This window comes from Mastomys coucha, unplaced genomic scaffold, assembly GCF_008632895.1.
Source record: "Mastomys coucha isolate ucsf_1 unplaced genomic scaffold, UCSF_Mcou_1 pScaffold4, whole genome shotgun sequence".
NCBI lineage: Eukaryota > Metazoa > Chordata > Mammalia > Rodentia > Muridae > Mastomys > Mastomys coucha.
The window spans coordinates 47244665-47268001 of NW_022196910.1; the positions used below are offsets into that span (position 1 = coordinate 47244665).

The 23337-nt window shown below is 41.0% G+C and overlaps 1 protein-coding gene across 3 annotated transcripts in view; it reads right to left on the minus strand.

Annotated features, from left to right (window-relative positions):
* The window catches only part of Irak3 (interleukin 1 receptor associated kinase 3), a 60650-nt gene that overhangs the window by 16677 nt on the left and 20636 nt on the right, over positions 1 to 23337 (minus strand). For 2 of the 3 annotated variants that reach the window (XM_031349428.1, XM_031349426.1), the window contains 6 exons: positions 22183 to 22286; positions 21570 to 21624; positions 19916 to 20067; positions 13935 to 13999; positions 7018 to 7132; positions 5658 to 5776 (listed from right to left, as the gene is read on the minus strand). In XM_031349428.1, coding sequence (XP_031205288.1) covers positions 5658 to 5776; positions 7018 to 7132; positions 13935 to 13999; positions 19916 to 20067; positions 21570 to 21624; positions 22183 to 22286 — 610 coding nt within the window. The remainder of the gene's footprint in view (positions 1 to 5657; positions 5777 to 7017; positions 7133 to 13934; positions 14000 to 19915; positions 20068 to 21569; positions 21625 to 22182; positions 22287 to 23337) is intronic. The other variant, XM_031349427.1, reaches the window with a different exon arrangement.

Genomic DNA, 23337 nt, shown 5'->3' on the forward strand with positions numbered 1-23337 from the left:
CATATGTGAGTGTTTGTGTATGTATGTGTGTGTCTGTGTATGTATATGTGTGTTTATGTGTGTGTATCTGTGTATGTGTGTGTATGTGCATTTATGTGTTTGTGTGTATATGTTGTTTGTGCATGTAAGAGGCACGGAGATCCTTATGCTCACAGGTCAGAACTAGAGCAATTAGGAATATTAAACACACAGAGTTGTTCCTTCAAAGGAAGGGATGCATACCCTGTGATCCACACAGAAGGCTGGGAGCTGATGTAGTTAATAGCCTGGTGACCTTTGCACTATCTGTGTGCCCAGAGACCACACCAGACCCTCCCTCCGGATCTTTATTGTAAGATCTTTCTGAAAAGATCTTGCTTTTCAGTCTATCTATAGAACTCATCTTCATGGATATGACATGAACTTGGCAAAGTGTTTTGATGTAGTCATGTAGTCTTTAGTTAGCCTACATTGTGCCTCAAGTTCCTCAAGCAGATTTATGGATGTTTTATTGCATATACAAGATCGAGTTAATTATCGACAGGAACATTTTCATCAAATTGTGCCTTGCTTAGAGATGCCTAAAATAAACTACTCCGGATCAGACTCCTGAAGCTTGAACCAACACTGGCTACTTAGTCATGTAGAACCAAACTGCCTTCTTGCCCCCTGCAGATCATTATTCTGCGGGCTGCATTAGAATCCTCAGACCCTGGAAAATCCGTCATGGTAGTCAACTTTCCCCCACTCACAAAATACCCGAGAGAAACAATTTAAAAAGAGTGAAAGATTTATTCTAACTTATGGTTTCAGTCCATGGTTGGTTGGTCCCATTACTTTGGGCCTGTGGCAGGAACATACATCATTGTGTGAAAGCAGAGGGGTCTATCCTCCCCGCGTTGGCTGAGAAGCAAAGACCAGCAGCAAGGTCCAGGGTCCTAATCTCCCTTCAAGGAGATGATGCTCCTAATGACTTGAGTTCCCATACCAGAGTCCACTTCCTAAATGTCTCAATACCACTAATAGGACCACTGTAGAGACCATGGTCACACCTTCAATATAGGAGCCCTAGAGAGAGATTTCCTTGCGGGGAGAGGAAGATCTCACTCTACATCTCATACCTGCTGGGATAAACTTGTCTGCTGTGTATAGGTTGTTTTTGTATTATTTAAATGTTGATTTCTGTACCAGCAGAGAGTAGAGAACAGGATATCATTTTTAGGAAGCATCACCTGTCTCAGTATGTTGTAAACACTCTTTCCCATCACCTTCTGATTGGCTCAATAAAGAGCTGATGACCGCTGGGCGGTGGTGGTGCACGCCTTTAATCTTGCGCACGCCTTTAATCCCAGCGCTTGGGAGGCAGAGGCAGGTGGATTTCTGAGTTCGAGGCCAGCCTGGTCTACAGAGTGAGTTCCAGGACAGCCAAGGCTACACAGAGAAACCCTGTCTCGAAAAAACAAACAAACAAACAAAAAACAAAAACAAGAAATAAGAGCTGATGACCTATCATAGATAGGAGAGGAAAGGCAGAACTTCCAGGTAGAGATTGGAACTCTGGGAAGGAAGCAGGCACTGGCAATTCACCAGCCAGACACAGAGGAAGAAACAGGTTCAGGGACTGATGGAGAGGTAATGGGCCACATTGCAGACGTAGATTAGAATAAATGGTATTAGGTTACAGGAACTAGCGGGGGAACACGCCTAAGCCCATAAGGCCTAGGATTCATAAATAAATAAATTCTCTTTGTCATTATTCAGAAGCAGCTGGTCGAGACAGCCCAGCAATACATACATACTGACCTTAAACTCTTGGCAATGTTCCTGCCTAGCCTCGCAAGTGCTAGGATGAGCCACTATGCTAGGTTCTTTCAGATACACATAAGATCCAAACCATAACAGCCAGACAGTGAACAACCATGAGCCCTTCCCCCAACTACAAAGTAAATAAGCGATTCGCTGTATTTCCAGCTCAAGCGGTACCTCACACTCTGCTCTCTGATTGGTTAGTTATCAGCTTCTGCGTGTTTATCACTGGGATTCTGTCTAACTGGGCTATTAAACAGCTTTAAATTTAGCATAGCGAGGTAAGTACCTGGGCTATTGCCTTGGAAACACAGAGACTACAGAATCTTTCTATTCCCACGTGTGCTCAAGACAAGCCTGAGTCTCTCTCCCTTGAGTGTACTTGCCAAACCTGGTTCTCCAACCTAGTCACCTCTCAAGCCCCATCAACCCTTTGACCATCACGTTCTCTGCCCTTGTCACATCGATTTAGCTTATTTCCAAACTCCATCTGTTCTCCAGCCAAAAGCTGACCTTTTTTCTTTCCTTCCTGCTTCTGCTGTATGTGAGGCAGTTCTTTGCTTTGACTCCCTTGAACAAATTTACTACCTCCACCAGGAGGATTCTCCCTGCTACTTTCAATCAGTCTGTGTCAAAACAAAGCAAAACAAAAATCCCCACACTTTCTCTAGGACTTAGCTTGGGCCTCTCTAGCTCAGCCCAGCCTTCTGTCTAAGCTCCACCCCACATTTACCTGGCAATAGCCAGGTAGGCCTGACCTACTATAAAAGGGGCTGGTTGCCCCCTCCTCCCTCTCTTGCTTTCTCTTTGTCCTCTAGTCCCCTCCCCTCTCTCTCCACGTGCTCATCGCTGGCCTCTACTCCTCTCCTTCTCTCTTTCTCTCCTCTCTTTCTCTCTTCTCCTCTCCTCTCTTCTCCTCTTCTCCTCTCCTCTCCTTTCCCTCTCTCTCTGCCTCTACTACCCTCTTAACTCCCCTCCCTATGCTAAATAAACTCTATTCTAATCTATACCATATGTTGCTGGTCCCTCAGGGGGAAGGGATGCCTCACACCTGGCTACACCTCCATAGAACATATCCCCCCTCTCTTTATCTTTTTATAAACACATCACTAGGTATATGTTAATGTGACATATTTTCTGTGTTTAGCCCACTGTGGTATCCATTAAACTTTGCACACAACAGATTTTGATAAAAAAAAAAAAGAAAGAAAAAGAAAAAGAATTTGACTCCCAATGTGTTCCACTAGCACACCCTAAAACATACTCGACTCTTTCAAAGGCAGAGCTTGTTTGCAGGACAGATTTTCGAAGTATGAGCTGACCGTAGAAATGTGTGGAGGAGTGATAAGCAAGAACACTCACTGACCCTCGCATCTCAGCCTCTGCCACTGCCAACACTTCCGGACCAAGTCCCACAGGAGGTAGCATTTGCTGAGTGTGTGTTCTCAGCATGGAGACACCTTATGCCATTTAACCTTAAAAAATGAAGTTATTGGTCTATTATTTAGCCTTTTTAAGAGACAAAGACAGAGGCTTAGAAAAGCTGTGCCATCCCCCTGGGTAGCGGTGTAAAAGGAAGCTCTAGTTCCTCAGGTCTTCCAGATTTAAGCATCAGGGAGCCCTGAGCTAGGAGGTGGGAGAACACAGGAGAGTGGTTTTGAAGAAGCCATTCTTCTATTTCAGAACTCTCTTGGGCTGACTCATCTCTGTAGCTGCACTCTGTGTTCCCATCATTGCTGCCCCATTCTCAGGCCAGCTCTTGCTCCCTAGTGTGGGGAGTTAGCTGGAGATGGCTCACACCAACAAAATTGAGTCCCCATCTGGTACTGAGCACGGAAGAAGGAAGATGCTGCACTCAGGTTACAGCCCTGCTCCAGGATGGACACAGCTCAAGTCCTGGCATGCCCTGCCCGATTTTTTGGTGTCTTTGAAAAGCCACCGCAGCTTCAGAAGTGTTTCCATGACATCAGTTAGAGCCTCAATAGTGCCAGTATCCCGACAACCTCTCCTCCCTCTTTTTCTTTACCAGTATATTTGATTCCTTTTATTTTTATCTGTACTAGAAGTTGAGCACACAGCCTCACACATGACGGGAAAATACTCCATGCCTAAGCTGTATCTCTAGCATTCTTTTTACTTCATCCTGACACAGAGTCTCATTAAATTGTCCAGACTGACTCACAGCATGGAAGAGGCACTGGATAGGCACTTCCTAGTCACCTCCCTGACCTAGTGTTAGCTGGAAGAAGCCTCAGGAAATGGGTGAGCCTGCATCTGTTGCCCTCTCCAGCCTGATGCTTCCTTTGCCCCAGTTATGGAAGCCCTTGTTTCTCTCTCCTATCCTGCTCCTATCTGTTCTGCAAATACTGCTTTCAAGAAAGGGAACTGAGGAACTGGTCCACACAAAGGGAACCAAATATTAATGTTTTACCATGTGAGATTTAAAATAAATTAGTGCTCACTTTAAGCCAGAGGAAGAAGCACAGGCAAGAATCCAACGCTGTTCTCTCTCAGTAAACAAAGCAAATATTTGAATACCTACTGTATTCTTTAGTGATGATAATCTGGAGGGAAGATACTTATTTTAGGAGGGGATGGCTTCTCAGCCACATGGAATGGACGCCACTGGTGATCCCCCTGACCCGTGGGACCATCACCATCCTCTGTATTTAGGTCCTATGAGGGTCCTTGGATTCTGCTCAGACTCTGAGAAGCCTCTGACAACTGCAGTAGTTCCATACTAGGGCAGGAACAGGCATCTCTCATCCATTCTCCCAACTGCCCCAGGACTAAGGAGAAATCTACAATCCTTTTGTTTCATGTTCATTTTTTCAGAAAAAGTGAGCCATCTGCTCCTCTTCAGTTCATGTTAAAGGTACACCAAAAACCTTCATGATGCTAGGAAGTGGTCTGGAAGAAGCCTGCAAACACAGCTGCCCCGGGCATTCATAAAGGTGAAGCCTGGGCCTTCTAAATAAGTTCAGCATAAGGACACAAGGAGAAAATCAGAGGATTTTGCTACAGGAGTCTACTTGGAATTTGTCTGTGTGTGTGTGTGTGTGTGTGTGTGTGTGTGTGTGTGTGTGTGTGTGTGTTTAGAGACGACGGACAGAAAATACTGCTAATTTTCTCATGTCTCAGAGAAAACAACCCATGTTGGACTATTGGATCCATGTTGGCTCCTCACAGACTGACAGGGAGATAGGCCCAGAGGGCTTGAGGAGGCAGCCTCATTGGAACAAGTAGGACTCTAGTGAGTCAAGGACCAAAAACTTTGATTCACTGCTGTTGTCATCCTCCAGGGAATCCCCACATACATTGTGTATCCTTTTGTTAAACTTAAGCTTAAGAGGACTGGAAAGATAGATGGCTCAGTGGTTAAGAGCACTGACTGCTCTTCCAGAGGTCCTGAGTTTAAATCCCAACAACCACATGGTGGCTTACAACCATCTGTAATGGAATACGATGCCCTCTTTGGGTGTGTCTGAAGAGAATAACAGCATATTCATATACAGAAAATAAATAAATAAATCCTTTAAAAAAAACACTTAAGCTTAAGAGGTAGGATGGGGAGATCAATATAGGTTCAATTGCACATCTGATTATCCAATATGAGTAGTACAATACACAAAATTATTCATTAGTATTTCATAAAGGTACTATCAGTCTCCCCTCAGAGATGTAAATGTGGTTTCTAGAAATCTGGTGAACATATTTTTGTTGAGGGAAAAAAAAAATGGGAGAATTGTAGTACTTAGGTGAGAGGGCTTATTACACTCATAAGTATTCCAGGAAGAGGATTGGCAGAAAGAACCCAAACCTGTGGTGCGGACAGGGATTTAGGTGGAGCCTAGGGCTCTCAGATAATTTACCTGGAAATGTTGCCACAGATGACAGCGCACGGCCGGGTGTTGTGCAAGCATTGGATGGCTTTGGCTGTTCCTATCAATATGCTGATTCGAACGTGCCAGGAAAGTGGGATTGTGCCATTCTAAAACACAAGACAGACTGGCTTAGTTGTATTTTCTTAATGTAAATTAACTATATATTCACTATACAAGCACATAGTTCCATAGCCATTGGCATTTTGTCTAGGCTCCGCCCCATAGTTACCTGGCAACAGCCAGGTGTGCCTGACTCACTATAAAAGACACTGCTTAGCCCCTCTCTCTTGTTCTCTTCTCCTCTTACTCTTACTCCTTACCTTCTTCCCCCTCTCTCCTTATTCCTCCCTCTCTCCTGCTTTCAGTTGGTCTCTTCTTTCTCCCTCTCCCTCTCCTTCTCCCGCTCCCCCCCTCTCCCCACCCCTCTCTTTCTGTTTCTACTACTCTCTCAACTTCTCTCCCCATGCCCTGAATAAACTCTATTCCATACTATACCATTTGTGGCTGGTAACTTCAGGGGGAAGGGATGCCCCAGCGTGGGCCTGCAGAAGCACTCCCTTCCCCCATACCATACTGTACCTCCACCAAACATATCCCTGGCTTCTCTTCTCTATTTTATTTTTATAAAACATAACAGCCACAGCTGTAGATGGCACAGTGGAAGGAGAGGTGAATCACCATTTCAGTCTGCTACCACCTATTTTTAATTCCAAATGGGTTTTCTTCTATGGCTCAAGGGCAGTGATTCTCAATCTGTAGGTTGCCAACCCCACAGGGTGCACATATCAAATATAATGCATATCAGATATTTACATAACAGTTTATAACAGTAGTGAAATTACAGTTATGAAGTAACAACGAAAATAATTTTATGGTTGGGGGAATACTATGATACGAGGAAATGTGTTAAAGGGTCAAAGCATTTGGGAAGGAAGGTTGAGAATCACGGCTACAGAGAAATACCCAGCAAGTTTTAACAGTTTAATCAAACTATGGCCAGTGGCCTGAGAGTATAGCTCAGCAGCAGAACCCTTGCTTAGCATGTATAACAAACTGGGCTTGATTCCCCAACCCTGTGCCCAACTGAGTAGTGGATATAAACTCGCTGCACATATGTGTCAATATTACACAGAACTCAAGAAATCACGTGTTCAGGCAGCCTTCTAAGGGTAAGAAATCAATCTCCTGGGAGTTCTTTTGTTCCCCTGGGAACCACTATTGAATACCCACCACCCTTCTGCATGCTCAGATCTCGCCCCTTAGCTCCATTCAGTGTCAACACTCCCTTCCCCTTCATCCCTGGGCTTTAGTGGACCAAAGGACCTGGAGACTAGTACCCGTGACTTACTGTGCACTGTAATCTGTCAAAAAGCGTCCCATTGCTCATATAGGGATAAACCAGACAAAGTTTCTCAGTCTCCATGAAATATGCAGCCAGCTCTAGTATGTGGGGGTGACGGAACCTTGAAACAAAGTTTTAAACCATCAGATTCTCCACTCAAATAGAAGATGGGCAAGAGACCCGATCAGGAGGGGAGGGGAACAGTTCTAACATAACTAAGTTTGTCTGAGACACAAATCATTGCCTTGGGAGTTCAGACAAGTTCCATCCACCCTTTTAATAACTGTCAGCATGTAAATCAATATATTAAAATACAAGGTAGGAAAATTAAGGAAGCATCAATGTCTTAAGCCTTGGAATAGTGAGAACATCATACCAAAAATTCATATAAAAACCACAATTTGATATTCACTTATTTTCATTGAGATGAAACTGTGTCACGTCTTTATTTGTTAAACAAATAATGGTTATGCAATGGAAACCCATCTGATTAAGTGTGCAGTGCAAGGAAAATCACAAAATACAGGATTAGAGAAGACTGTCTTCATCCATCCATCCATCACTGGAGGATTACTACATCAGGTGTTGGCTTAAGGCACTGTTACACGCAGGCAAAGGGTAGCCACATCTGTAGAAAGCTTGGATTGTTATCTAACAATCCACACAATAATGTCTCCTTCTATAAAAATGTGACACTGATTTTAAATTTCAGATTTCTACATTAGTGTTATATATATATATATATATATATATATATATATATATATATATATATATATATTTCTTAGGCTCCTGTCCTAATCATTTATTAATCAGCTAGCCCAAATAAACTCTATTCCTTGGATGTCATTGTTATATGAAGATCAGAATAGTCCAGGCATGATAGTAAAAGGGACCACTATTCACTCAAGAAGCTCCAAGACCAAGTTCTCAGCACAAAGGAGATTTATTTGTCCTAGAGGGACAGAAAGCAGGGAATAAGAGACAAATGTGGGAGTAAGAGGATTAGGAAGAAGGGGAAGGGAACAAGGAGAGGAGGCAGGGGTATTTGTCTGGGGGTTGGGGGGGGCGGATAGGGTTGGGAAGAACTGCCCCTGAATAGACAGAGGACAGACAGTGGTCCATAGACACATGGTAGTTTATAAGGATAAAGGGAGAAACCTCACATTAGGAGGAGGCATTTAATTTTGATTGGACAGGCAAATTAGGGCAGCCCCAAGGGAGCCTTTGATAGCTGGACCTTGGTAGTTAGCCTTAGGAGGAGGAAGTAGGCAAATAATGAAATAGATCTTGGTGGCTAGCCTTAGGAATTTAGCATAATGGTTTTTAGCAAGGCAGAGGGAACACGGGAACAGGGCAAGGCCTGTCAGAGCCGAGTTTGCTGGTTAGAGTCCCTTAATCATTACTCTTCACTGTCTAGCTTTAAAAAAAGCACAGCATTCAGTCAGCACAGTCTGATGGATTCAGGTCCAGAAATAAATCAAAAGGACCAGGCACGCTGAGCACACGGAACCATCTCTCTGTGCTTCCAGACTTGACTCCGTGAGACCAGTTACTTTGCACTCCTACCACAGTGACTTCTTGCCATGATGTGCTGTCCTCTCAAACCATGATCCAAAACAAACTGTCAGCCACTTAAGTTGTTTTTTGAATCAGGTGTCTTGTCACAGCAGGAACTAAAGTACTAACACCGCAGGTAACCATAAAATGTGAAAATTGCCAGTACTGTGGATTTGTAAGGGTCCTAAAACTGCTGAAGGAAGACCCCCAGACTCAGACAGTATACAAAAACAAAGAGCGTTTATTCTGCAGAAACAACTAGCTTACAGGGAGGGGGGTCAACCATTCTTTGAAATGACAAAGGTGCACAGGACTTCTTGTAGGGAATAGGGTGAACTCTCTAGAAGGATTGGGTAATCTAAAATTTCATTGGTGGGTTCTAGGTGGTCACAGGTGGTCAGTGGTCTGCATTCCTATGTCATGAACATATCATAGGATCATAGGATGAGATAGGGCTGCCCAACACAGATGGCCCATTCTGAGATAAGATATTTCCCCATTTTGGTGATTGTCCCCAGGTTGTTCTTTGGGAGGGGGTTTTATGACGTTGGTTCTGGATTTTATGGTCAGTCCCTGGAGCTGGTGCTTTTATGGCCTTCTTTTCAAAGTCAGGCCTGGTCCTTGAATGGAGACAAATAGGGTTTATGTTCTTTCAAGTTTAGTTTAATATTCTGAATGACTACTATGTTTTGAGCATGTTTGGAACATTAAAATCAACGAAGCTTTAAAAAAATGCCTTACTTATAAAGGTCTATTATTTGCTTCTTTTATAGCAAACTTCCTACAAACACAAACACACTCTCTTATGTACACAAGTACAGTTGATACAGTCACAGTAAGAATGTTGACACAAAATTTGAAAAAAGAAATAGGCAAATTTTTGCTCTAGTTCATATACAAATTTTTGCATGATCCTACAGGAGAAAACATTTACCAGCTATACATCTGACAGAGAATTAGTATCTAGAATACACAAGGAACTAAAACAAACAAACACCCTAAACTCTAAGAAGACAAACAACAAAGTTTAAAAATGTTATGGAATGGAACAGAGAAATCTATCAAAAAAGAAATACAAATGGCTAGAAAGTACCTTAAGATTGTTCAACATCCCCAGCCAGCAGAGAAATGCAGGTTAAAATGACTTAAGATTATATCTCACAGGCTGGAGCAATTAACAAATCTTTTAAGAATTATTTATTTTATGTATATGAATACATTGTCACTCTCTACAGATACCTGAAGAGGGCATCAGATCTCATTACAGATGGTTGTGAGCCACCATGTGGTTGCTGGGAATTGAAATCAAGACCTCTGGAAGAGCAGTCAGTGCTCTTAACCACTGAGCCATCTCTCCAGCCCACAAATCTTTAAAAACAAAACAAAACAAAACTGAAAAAGCAAGCTTACATCTCATCCTAGTTAGAACACCCATCATCAAGCACACAAATACACAAATAATAATAAGTGCTGGTAGGTATGTGGGGGAAGGAGAGTGCTCAGACCTGGCTGGTTAGCATATAAACTATATAGTACAGCTATCTTGGAACTCAGTCTGGAGGTCCCTCCAACAAACTGAGACTAGAACTACCACATGACACAGTTTATCACTCTTGACATACCTAAAGGAATTCTACTACAGAGACATCTGTATATGTTCAGATCCATGTTCACACAATCAACCTAGATGTCCATTGCCTGATAAAGGATAATAAAAATGCAGTAAAGCAACACAACAAATATTATTCAAATATTAACAAAGATGAAACTGTAACCTTTCAGGTCAATGGATGGATTTCAAAATAGCCATGCTGAGGAAAGTAAGCAAGACACAGAAAGACAAATGTCACATGTTTTCCCCCATTTCTGGATGTTAGCTTTGAATCTTCAGGTATGCATATTCCATTTAGAATACCCAAAGATGTCAGAAATTTAGTAAAATGCTATGAGGCTGGGGGCCAGGAAGAGCAGATAGAATCCAATGGTATAAAGGTCTAACGTGGAATAATGGAAAAGGAAGGGTTAAATTTGGATGAAGGATAGGAAGGCAGGATGGAGAGAACATCTGGAGAGTTGACTAACACAGAAGGCTTTTCCAAAATTGTCATATGGAAATCAACTACTATAGAGGCTGGTGGTGGCACACACCTCTAATCCCAGCCATCCAGAGGCAGAGCCAGGTGGATCTCTCTGGTCTACAAAGCAAGTTGTAGGACAGCCAGTGCTACATAGAGAAACCTTGTCCTGAAAAACCAAGCAAACAAAAAGAATTCTAATGGATAAAAAAAAAAAGAAAGAAAAGTATTTAAAGCTAGGTGGGTTGGGAGTAAAGGTAGAGAGAGGGTAGACTTGGCAGGAATGGGCAAAGGAAAGTAAATATAACCAAAAGACAAAATCTCAAAGAGGCAAAAAGTTACTTCTATAAGATCACATACTCTGATAAAATAGAATTATCCTTGGTATTCAAATGGCACAACATGAATAAAATGACCAATAATATACCACAATTATCAAAGTGAGGTTAAAGAGTCATATGATCATCTCAACAGATACAGGAAATGCATTTATAAAGATTCAAAGCCCTTCAAGACAAAGGTCTCAACGAATTATGGAAACTAGGTACCTCAATGTAATGAATGCTAGACACAGTAAATTAGTAGCTAATGTCATAAGTCATCATGACAGAGATTTTCCTTAAGGAGTGGTGAACAAGATGTGGAGCCCATACTCACTATAAATCCTAGCTAGAGCAACTGAACAAGAAAAAGAAAGGTATCGGAGATGAAAAGGACAAAGGGAAATTGTCTCTGCTTGCTCATTACACAGTCTAATATGGGGAAAACCTGGACAACTCCACCAATAAATAAATAAATAAATAAATAAATAAATAAATAAATAAATAAATAAATAAATAAGTCTAGAACTAATAAATTTACTAATTTCTTCCAAAACAAAATCAACAGATAAGATCAATGTTCTTTCTTTATGTTCACAATGAGCTACCTGAATAAGGAATGGTGAGAATTATTTGTTACCAAGGCATCAGAAAGAATAAAATACTAAGGAACAAACTTAACCACAGAGATAAATGATCTACATGTTTAAAACTACACAGGTAAGAGAATTAGAGACACCACTGGAAAGATACATATGACAAGTGCATTGCAATAATTAATACCGCCACATTGTTCAAACTGCCCAACGTAAGCCATGGATTCTTTGTTATTCCTACTAAAATTGCAACAATGTATTTTCATTACAATAGAAATCTTCAAACCGAGATGAGGCCATGGAAAAACTCAGTCAAAGGTAAGGTGAGAGAGCAGAACCCTGACTCAAAGCATCATCGCAAGGCTATGGTAATCAAATTGGTGTGCATTGGCAGAAAGCAATCCTACAGGTTAGTGCCACAGAACAGAGGGTCCAAAAATAGCAAGCCCTAAGTACATCCTCACCTAAAACCCTCACTAGGAGGTGAGAAATACACAAGGCAAGAGAAACATCCCTTCCATGACTGATACTATGGAAAGAGGCAGGGAAAGAGGAAACCTGGAATTGTCATTCGCCACATGTAAAAATTAACTTGATTGACACATCACAAACTTAAAAAGAAGATCTGATGCCATACAGGTCCTAAAACAAAATGTCTTCAACACTGGGCCTTGGTAATGATTTTTTTTTTAAAGATATCAAAGCTATTACTGCATTCTCCAGTCAAGAAAAATTATCGATTTAAGCCTCTCAACAGAAGGCAGGTCAGTGACGCACAGAACACCAGGGCAAACCGTGCACTACGCTACCTGTTGTCTGAAAGGAGAAATCTAAGACAAAACATGGGTGTGAAGGTGATCTAGCTGGGACATTTGTCTCTCCATTGGTTGCCAGGGTTAATCCAGCTGATCTGGCTGGCTAGGGGGGTGTCCTATTCCTCTTTACCGCTCTGTGTCAAAGATCCCAGAACAAAGGAGCACAGGTCTTCAGTCAAGGGTGTATGAGCAGCTTCGCTCCCCTGCTAGAACTGCCAAACATGCTCTTAAGAACCCAACATTTTCTTGCACACTCATAACACACCTCCAAGAACATATATATGAGTGTATGTGTATATATAATATATATGCATATATGTGTGTATATATGTATGTGTATATATACATGTGTATGTGTATATATGTATATATATGTATGTATGTGTGTATGTGTATATGTATATGTAAAGGCTGGTAATACAGTTGCCTTTAGAAAAAAAAATCATCTAGGTAGTAAGAGAAAATACTCTCTAAGTTTACTCTTTTGGGCATCTCTGATTTTGAAGTGTCTGAATCTTACCTTCATAAACAAGTAAAACTTGAACGCAAAAAAAAAAATCTATTATTAGCATTTCTGGATTGAGAGTTTCATTGGCTATTAATATTAGCATCTAACATTCTAATCTCTGGCGCTGGCTATGAGAGGGACCGGATGCAGCATAATGTCCAATCACCCTAACTTCCCTCTCCACTTCTATGTCACATATCAAAAGCACTAGGAAAAAGAATGTCCTTAGTGGGGGTTGGCAAGATGGCTCAGCGAGTAAGAGCACTGACTGCTCTTCCGAAGGTCCTGAGTTCGGATCCCAGCAACCACATGGTGGCTCACAACCACCCATAATGAGATTGGATACCCTCTTTTGGTGCGTCTGAAGACAGCTACAGTGAATTATGCCGGAGCGAGCGGGGCCAGAGCGAGCTGGGCCTGAGTCCAATTCCCAGCAGCCACACACATGATGGCTCACGATCATCTATACAGCTACAGTGTACTCATACACATAAAGTAAATAAAATAAATCTTAAAAAAAAAATGTCCTTTGTGAAGGGCGATGAGCTCACAGTGTTAGAGTCCTTCCACGCGGCAGGCTGCACAGCTGCACTTATGAATTTATATAAAATGGAAGCCATCTAAATTTGTCTCCCAGCATCATAAATGAATTCCCCAGGAAAATCGTATGCACATCAAAAGCCCTTGATTTCTTTGTCTAAAACTTTCTTTCTGAAGAGAATCACTCTGATGAAATGCTGTCTCAACTGAGACATCTCTGAGGAAGGGGAAGGGGAAGCCTTCTGATGCAAAGAATTACTGTTCGGCCATGTTAGTCACACAAGAGTTTACATATTTTTTTTTTCTAATATGTCCAAGTGAATCACGGAAGTGCTCCATTCCATGATTCCATCCAATCCCAAAATACATTTTAAAATGCATTTTAAGGAGTACACCAAAGCAGATGTCAAAACTGTATCCGACGTTCTAACAGCCAACCCACGATAATGAAATGCTAGTCACGCCGAATCCTGTGCTCTAAGACCCCAAGGTGAACAAAGTACACTCACAGGAGTAAAACTTCCAGCTCTGATAAAAATCGCTTCCAGTGCTTCTTAAGCTGCATTTTTTTCTCCTAAATGTCACACAAGAAAGAAAAAGGAAACAGTTTAAGAGATGGCTCTCTACTTCTGGGAATCTTTGTCAAGGACAAGTTTCCCTTTTTTGGTGTAGAGTTGAGCCCCACCCCCTGTAACCTCATTCCATCCCCCAGGAATCGTTAGCATTCATCAGATTTTCAAAAACGTTTTAAAGTCCTAAACAAGACTTACAACCATTACTCTTGAGTTGAATGCTTTCCTGAAATCTGCCGCATTGTGAGTACCATATTCAAACTTAAGAGTTTCACATTTACAGAAATTCAAAAATATTATACATTCACAGAAAATTCCACAGAGACAGAAACTGTTCACAGGAAAAAAATGTTATGCTACCTATGTTCTTTGAAAACTTCCACTGTTTTAGCATTCCAGAATCGGCTCATTTGCATACGTCCATTCAAATTTGTTTTTTCATAAATTCTAAAAATAAGTGTGCTTACTATGCAAATGAAGTTGTAACTTCTTACTATAAAGATTCAAATCTAGATAAATGGGGCAGGGCTTTAATCTCACCATTCAGGAGGCAGATATGTTTCTATGAGTTTGAGGCCAACCTGGGTCTACACAGTAAGACCCTGTCTAAGAATAATAATAGTAATAGTAGTAGTAGTAGTAGTAGTAGTAGTAATAATAATAATAATAATAATAGTAATAATAACAAGAAGAAGAAGGAGAAGAAGGAGGAGGAGGAGGAGGAGGAGAAGAAGAAGAAGAAGAAGAAGAAGAAGAAGAAGAAGAAGAAGAAGAAGAAGAAGAAGAAGAACAAGAACAAGAACAAGAAGAACAAGAAGAACAAGAAGAAGAACAAGAACAAGAACAAGAACAAGAACAAGAAGAACAAGAACAAGAACAAGAAGAACAAGAAGAACAAGAAGAACAAGAAGAACAAGAAGAAGAAATTTAGCCTGGATGTAGACACACATATTAAATAAATTAATAACCTCAACAAGGTTGTACTGAGAACTTCAAAGTAGATGACACATCCTAGGTGAGTTCAATGCTGTATTACTGTATGATCAGGGATCTCAAGTTCCTTCCTTGCTTCTACCATTAAACTATTGAATTAAGATGCTACAGGGTCCTAGTTATAAGGTCCTCATTTACAATGTGTTAAGCGCTCATCAAAACGCAAGGGGGATTCTGTCCAAGTTGAATTAAAAGTAAAAAGTCTAGCTCACTAATCATTTCCCAGAACTATTTCTTTGCTGCTTACGTCTTGCAGAGTCTCTCTCCCAGAAGAGGCCCCTCCCTCCCTTGCACTGGCTATTTCTAACCCTTTGTCAGTCACAATTTGTTGAGTGTTCTCTTTTAAACCTGGTTAAGAAAGAGGCTCCTGTCTGTGTCTCTGCAAATCTTGCTCTTGAATGTGGGTTATGAATGAAAGATTTCCTCTAGGCTGCGAACTGCTGAGGAGCACAGACCCTCCTGCTGGGCTGCTGCTCCTGACCTGCCCAACCCAAACCAGCAGCTGTAAGATGATGCCCAGGTGAGTGAAGCACATCCGGTTATTTAAGAAATGGGATTAAAGGCATTGTCCCAGTGTTTCAAATTGCATTCCTTTAGAAAAGAATGCGGTTACTTCATTAAGGGGTTTTCCTAAATTTGCATGATCATGAGTTGGGGGAAAAATGGAGTGGAGAAAAAGGAAAGAAAAGAAGGGGAGAAAAGGAAAGGGAGGGGAGGAGAGGGACAGGGAGGAAAGGGGAGAAGAGAGGAGAGAAGAGGGGAGGGGAGGGGAAGGGAGCGGAGGAGAGAGGAGGGGAAGAGAGGAGAGGAGAAGAGAGGGGAGGGGAGGGGAGGGGAAGGGAGGAGAGGGGAGGAAGTAGTTTTGCCACTGTAAGCATAGGCTTTAATACCCTGTCCTAGCTACCTGGAAGAGTTTTCTCCTGTTTGCCTCCAAAACAAGATGTAGAACCCTGAGCTCCTCCTGTACCATGCCTGCCTGGTTGCTGTCATGCTCCCACCTTGGTGATAATGAACTGAAGGTCTGAACCTGTGAGCCAGCCCTAATTAAATGATGCCCTTATAAGAGTTGCCTTGGTCATGGTGCCTGTTCATAGCAGTAAAACTTTAACTAAGACAGGTCCATTCCATTGTTTCCTTCTTACCTTCCCCAGTGACTGCCTTAGCTTAAGTAATAGTTCTCAACATCAGTTACATGTTGAAAATTTTACAAATGACATTGTTGAGTCATTGCTTCAACAATGTCTAGCAATCATATGATAACCCCAAGGGTGAAGTAGTCGTACACATACCTTGGTGATAACCAACAACTCTCTAATTGAACTTAAGACCTTTTGAACAGGAAATCATGGCTAATACTAGAAACCCAGCCAAATATTCAGGGCTAGTAAAGTCGTGGAACTTATAGGAGAACCTACAACCACCATTTTCCCAAACCAGTATAATCCCTGACTACATTCTAAATATCAGTCCTTATAGTCACAGTTAAGTGTTGTCCTCACCCCCTCACCAAGGGCATTTCTTTTTCCAATAGATGAGACCATTACCAAAGAACACACACTGTCAAAATGCAGGGCCCAGTTCCATTAGATGCATCTACAAAGCAATTAATGCTCAGGAACATGGCGGAAGAGGAGGTGAAAATATTGTAGGAGCCGGAGCATCAGGGAGTTCCCTGTAAGATTGTGTCTCCTAGAGATGTCTGAAGCTACACCCATAAAGTCTAGGCAACATCACTGTCTAAACATGAGCTGAATGAGGAAAAGAACAGTAGACATGCGTGGAAGGGAGCCCAGGAGGACTCAACCTAACAAAGAGCCACAGGCAACCAAAGGATGCTGAGAGTTGGGGAAATCGTCCTCCCTAGGGAAGAGTGCATCGGTGGTATTGGTTATCTAATACCAAATGCTCAGCCCTGAAAACATACATACAAGTAACATTCTACAGACTAAACTGGTTGTAATTATGAATTTAGGATTTATATATTTCATAATGCATGTTTATACATTATAGACATATGATATTTTATAGATTATATATTCCATAACATATTTATGTATATTATTATATGTGTAATATATATGTATATGTATATACACATATGATATTTTAGATTATATATTCTATAACACATTTATGTATATTATGTACATGTGTAACATATGTATATGTATGTTTATATATATATATATATATATATATATGTTACATCAACTAAAGAAAAGAGCCATGTATTTGAAAGAGGGGGTGCATGGGAGGGTTTGAAGAGAGGAAAGGGAAGGAGCATTGTAGGAGCCAGAGCATCAGGGAGTTCCCTGTAAGATTGAAATGATACAACTATATTATATTCTCAAAAGTTTTTAATATTGATATCTGACACCTAAAGACATTTTAACAAATCCTTACACCTGGCGCCACACCCACCAATCTAACCAGTTAAACAGATGCTTTGCTGCCCCTCCTCCTCTGCCTTAAATGGACAGATCAAGTTTCCAGGGTGAGTCTACCACAAGCATAACCGGTAGCACCAGCTTATGTTCCATTTTCTTGATAGTGTTCACACCAGAGATAAACCTCTATCAAAGCTTTCTTCTTCCAGTTTTTTGCCAAGCCTCCTGATAGCCTCTAGTCCATCCTCTATGCTCTAACCAAAGTTGTATTTTAAACACAGATCCAAACCTTTCACTCCCGTGCTTCATCAGACATCAGCTCATCTCTTCTGTATTATTGTCTGTGTTTCCTTCCCACCCCCCACATACCACCCAATGAACCGCTACCCACACGTCGGGTCCTGCCTGTGTTTCCCCAGCACGTGGACTTCCATTTCTTCACTGTTCATCAAAATCCTACTCGTTGTCTAAATCTAGAAAAAAGCTCATCTTCTCTCATCCACTTTGCAATTTGCTCCTGGAAAATGTTTATTGAGAGGGTGCCATGTGCTGTGTACTCTTCTGGGTGCTAGATTGTTCCCTCCTTTGGATGCAGAGATACTATGTGTCCAATGCTCCTGGGGCCTTTTGTACAAGCCTCTGTTAAAGGACTTCTGCCTCAATCATTCAATCTTTTACTGAGCTGCATATTTGCCCTGAAAGGCTGTGAACCCCTGAGAACAGAAGCAGGCCTACTCCACAGGAGTTTAATAAGCAGTTCTTGATTGCTGACTAATGGTGTGAAAATGAAGGGCCCTTCTTTCATGCATCTGACTTGAGTATAGTTTTCAAACTGGCTGTACTTAGCTCCACTGGCTCTCATCATCTGCTCTCGCCATTGCTTGTTGCTTTAGGGTGATTTAGGTACCAAGTATCTCCTATAAAGGCTCGTGTGTTGGAGTCTTGGTTCCTGGTGCACCAAAGTTCATAAATGGGCCATTTGGGAAGGACTTAGATCCTGAAGGCCCAGATGTCATGTGTGCACTAATCCCCTCATGGAGTCACACTATCAGGGCATTATAGAGAAGGGGTTATAAGAAGGAAAGAGGGAGCTGCAGAGGCAGAGCAACAGTTAGGAGCACATAGTGCTCTGGTAGAGGACCTGAGCTTAGTTCCCAATGTCTGTATCTACTGGGAGGCTCACAACTGCCTGTTGCTCCAGCTCTAACACACAGATACACAGACACGTGCATCACACCTATGTGATATACACATACATATACACACATTACATATACACTCACATACATACACATGTGCACATCAGTACACATCATACACACACATGCATCACACTTACATCATATATACACACTCACACATATATACACATCATATACACATATATACATGCACATCACATACACATCATACACACATGTATATATACACATATCACACACACGTACTCATACATGCGCACACATACATATATACACACACATCACACACACACATGTACACACATCATACACATACACATAAGCACAAAAATAACCACAGTCTGTCTCTCTGTTTCTCTGTATATATACATATACATGTGTATATATATATATATGTACAGATAGATATACAAATAGCATATATATATTTACATGTACATGTATGAGTACACATATATGTATATGTTTTTAAAAGTTGGTTAAAGCACTGGGGTTCTACTCTAGAAGAATATGTCCTGGTCCTGCCCTCCCTGTTTCTTGGCCATCATTGGGCTAAGCAGCTGAACTCCACCAAGTTCCACCATAATGTCCTGTTTGTCTCACCTCAGGCCAGAGTACAGTGTCACCAACTGATCATGGACTCAATCCCTCCAACTGTAGCTAAAACAAGCCTTTCGTGCTTCAAGTTGACTTTCCCAGGCATCTGTCACCAGGATGAAAGACTGACTTGGTCTTGCTAGAAGCCTCTGCTTCCTGCTCACCTTCCTGAGATGATAAAGAACCATCTGTTCTCCTGGGCTCCATGCTCACCTGCAGCATGGCTATGAGGCCTCACCTGTACTGTAGACCATGAGTCTATGCTGAGAGAAGACACTACTGCTACTAAGCAGGTATGCACATTCTGATCTTCTTGGTGTTTTGTTTTGTTGTTTTGTTTTGTTTACATTTTTTTGTAGATCAGGCTGGCTTTGAACTCACAGAGCTCTGCCTCCCTAGTGTGGAGATTAGAGAGCATGTACCACCACCACCGGCTCTATCTGATCTCCATTAACATTCCTGGGGCCATGAATGGCTTTCAGAAAAGACTTTCTCAGGCAATACATCTAAGGATGGGAGAGATTTTGATCTTACACACCACATCCCTTTAAGACAGGCAGTCATGTCTCAGTCACTTCTCAGCACCCCCCAACCCAAGACCTTGTATCTTATTTTCATTTGTGAAATTTGATTTTCAAATATTTCTCCAACCAATGTTGGTCTTAAAAAGTGACACCTTTGAATATGTAATGGCAGTAACCAAGAGGAATGGTTGTTCAAGATAAGATTCTTTCCATACCTGTTTAAATAATTTAACAGCGTATGTTTGGTTTTGAATGTCCACTCTATAGACTTCAAATATCTCCCCTTCTCCAATTAGGAAGTCTTTGTGGAAATGTTTGGTTCCTTCTAGGATACTTTGGAAGCTGATTGGAGTTTTATGCAGTATTCCTTAGGAGGAAAAAAAAAGACAATGAGCCATCTCTTCTCTTTTAAGATTCAATGTCACTGTTACAAGAGAGGTGCATATACTGAACGAATGTCAGAGTAAAAGATTTGAGAGCAAGTCCCAGGAGCCCTCGGTGAGGCTCACCATGCATCCTCTTGTGTTTCTGTGGCTCTGGTTCTCATCCTTCAATACAGCAGGGGGCTTTTTAGTTACCTGAACAGCAGCATGATTTTTATCTCCAATGAGGTTAGCCAAAGAAGCTGAGCTGAGGCCATGATTCTAAGAACTCGTTTGTCCTTAGGTCAAGCAATGCTTCACTTTTGACCTACTAGAGCTCTTGGGGTAATTAGACAGTGCTCCCCAAGCATTGCTGATAGAAAAGCTTTTGAGGAGCCAAAGCCTCTGACTTAGCTGATTTCCTCAGAGTAAATGAAGACACTTCACCTTTGAACAGGTCACCCGAAATGGAGTCTGGGTGAAGATATTTAAAGATCACCAGATGCAGATTTGAGAAGATGCAAGGGCCTAGAGGCAGGCAGGACTAGCTGGCTGGGTTCCCCAGAAGTTCTATACCCAGAACTACAAAGGATAGAAATAAAAGATAAAAACCTTAGGTAAAGAGAACTTAATTTTAACTATGTCTCTACGAACATCCTCCAAAGGCATTCACTGTTTCATTTAGAGATCAGGGCTAAAGATTGCAAACCTCGCCTGATGCCCTAATTCTCCTGTAACCAGAGGATCTTCACACTTGGTGCAAATGCTTAGCCAAATGGCTTTAAGTAAATTTTAAATTTTATCAGAATGACTCCCAGGTGGAACCAAATCATTTTCTCTATTGATAAAGTATGGAAGCTAATCTAAAATACAAACGGATTTTCACAGTGACCTTCAGTATCACCTTATAATCATCTCAAAAGGTCTGTACATCTATGAAAATTTCTGAGGCTATGTAAAACTGAATATAGGTTCTTCAGTGTTTTCTTATGGCACACCAAACCTGCACACTTTGTAACAAAGTCCCTGTGTGTGAAGTTCCTCCATGGTACTCATTAGTGCCACTGAATGATGATGATGATGGTGGTGGTGGTGATGTTCTCCTCTTCCTCCCCTACCTTTCTTCCTCCTCTTCCTCCTACCATGCCCTTCCTCCTCTTCCTCTTCCCCTCCTCCTCTTCTTCTTCTTCCTTTTCTTCTTCTGTTTCAGAGGTTTCCTGAGGCAAACTCATTTCTTAATTCCTTTAATTAATGCACTAGTGTTGTGTTTTATAAAGACAACTTCAGCCAATGGATCCTTATACTACAATATGTCATCTACCACAACTATAAGTGTCTATCAAATTTTAAAATATTATTTCATACCTATGAACATGTTATAATAAATTGGAATAGAGACAGTTTAGTTATTCATTACTTTCCCTCTGCAAACTCACCTATATGAAAGTGTGATTTAATTAATTGTGATGTAATTGCTTCTTAAATTTTTTTCCTTTTTTTTCCTTACCTTTTTCATTATGTTCAGGAACAAGAACATTAACCAATGTGACATTGGCTGGTTCCTAAAAGAAGAAATATATATTATGTGATTCCATTTTATAAGCCTAAAAACAGCAGAGCCTCAAGAGAAATCGATAGCTCCCCATGAGACTCTACAGTGCAGCAGCATAGAATGGAGTTTAGAAAAAAGCCAGAGGAAAGCTAAGTTTTCTCACTTTGTTCAATAGTACTCATTTCCTTACAGACATGGCTTCCAAGCCCACTGACAACAGCAAAGTACCAATGCTATCATTGCCAGTTTTAGGTGGATTGTAATGCTTTCTAAACAGTGGTCACTGGTGATCTATTGTGATAAAAGCTAGCAATTCCATAAAACATCACCCAGAAAAGGGAAATGTCAAACTGAGTTGACATGAGTGTTTAACTCCCAGCATTTTAGTAGTTGTATATCTCAGCTCTGGTGGATCCTGGAAGCAGAAAACCCTTACTCTTCATGTATTTACAGACTGCAACAAAATACAGGCAAAGCCAGAGGCAAAGCATTTCTAGTTTTCAGACTCTGCCTGTATGTCCAACACTTTCCCGCCAAAGAATTTCAATCTTTATGCAAGTATGTGCACCAGAGGTCCAGGGCCATTTTCTCTGCACGTAGGCTTCACGTTAGGTGGTAAGTTGGGAAATTGAAGCTCGTGATGAGTCTGCACTGAAGGAGTCCAGCTTACTCCTGAAAGAGAAGCAAAGGGAGCTGGGTATAGAAATGTTTATGTTCCAAACGTTCATTTGCCTTGAGGCCATGAAAATAAATAATTTCACTAGTAATCCTCATGTCTAAGGCTTATCTTCATCCAACTGGAATAGATAAATTCACAGCTGTGAACTGTTTTGTAATGGTGAAGTACCCACTCACATCCGTATTCACTTAATAATGCAACTAGCTACTTTCAAGCATTCTTCGTTATCATAAAGAAGAGTAAAGCAGGAAACACAAAGAAATTGAAATGTAATGCTTCCACTAGGTTCTAGAGACATTTAAATGTCAAGGTTGTCACATTATACTCCCTGGGTTAAATTTTGTTTTTTACTCTTTTTACAATAAAGTATCAGAGATTATTATGTGTGTGCAAATGCACACACACACACACACACACACATTATCAATCACCAATACTCACCCCCTTCCTAAATATAAGTTATATTTTTACTTTGTAGAATTCTGTCAGAACTGAGATGCTCTGTGTAGCATCTCACAAAAGATTAAAATGCTTTTGTCTTTGCTGCTCTGGCTAATATTTTGATTCAACCTTAAGGGTGTTTTTGTTTTTATGGTCTAGTTAATCTTATTTTCTAGTGTTTATCAAATTATTTGTTTACAAAACTAGCAACAAAACACCATCAATTAATTTTTCAAAACCCTCAAATAGTGTTCAAATCTTATCAACTGACAGAATCTATTTGCTATCCATAGAACTTTATTTCCAAACACAAAACTCACATGTCCTCCTCCAGAGGACACCAGACATTCTCCAGAACAAACTACATGTTGGATAATAAAATGAGCTTCAGTATACTTAGAAGACTTGGATTATACAAAGTGCATTTTTTGACCCCTGGAAAATTAAAGTAGAAACCAGCTGTGAAGAGAAACTTGGAAAAACTCACAGAGACAGGAACATTAAAAATCATGATTAATGAGTCTAAAAATCATGACTAATGAGGTAAAGACAATGGTAGAGAGTAAATTAGGAAATACTCTGCAATGAATCAATAATTTAAAA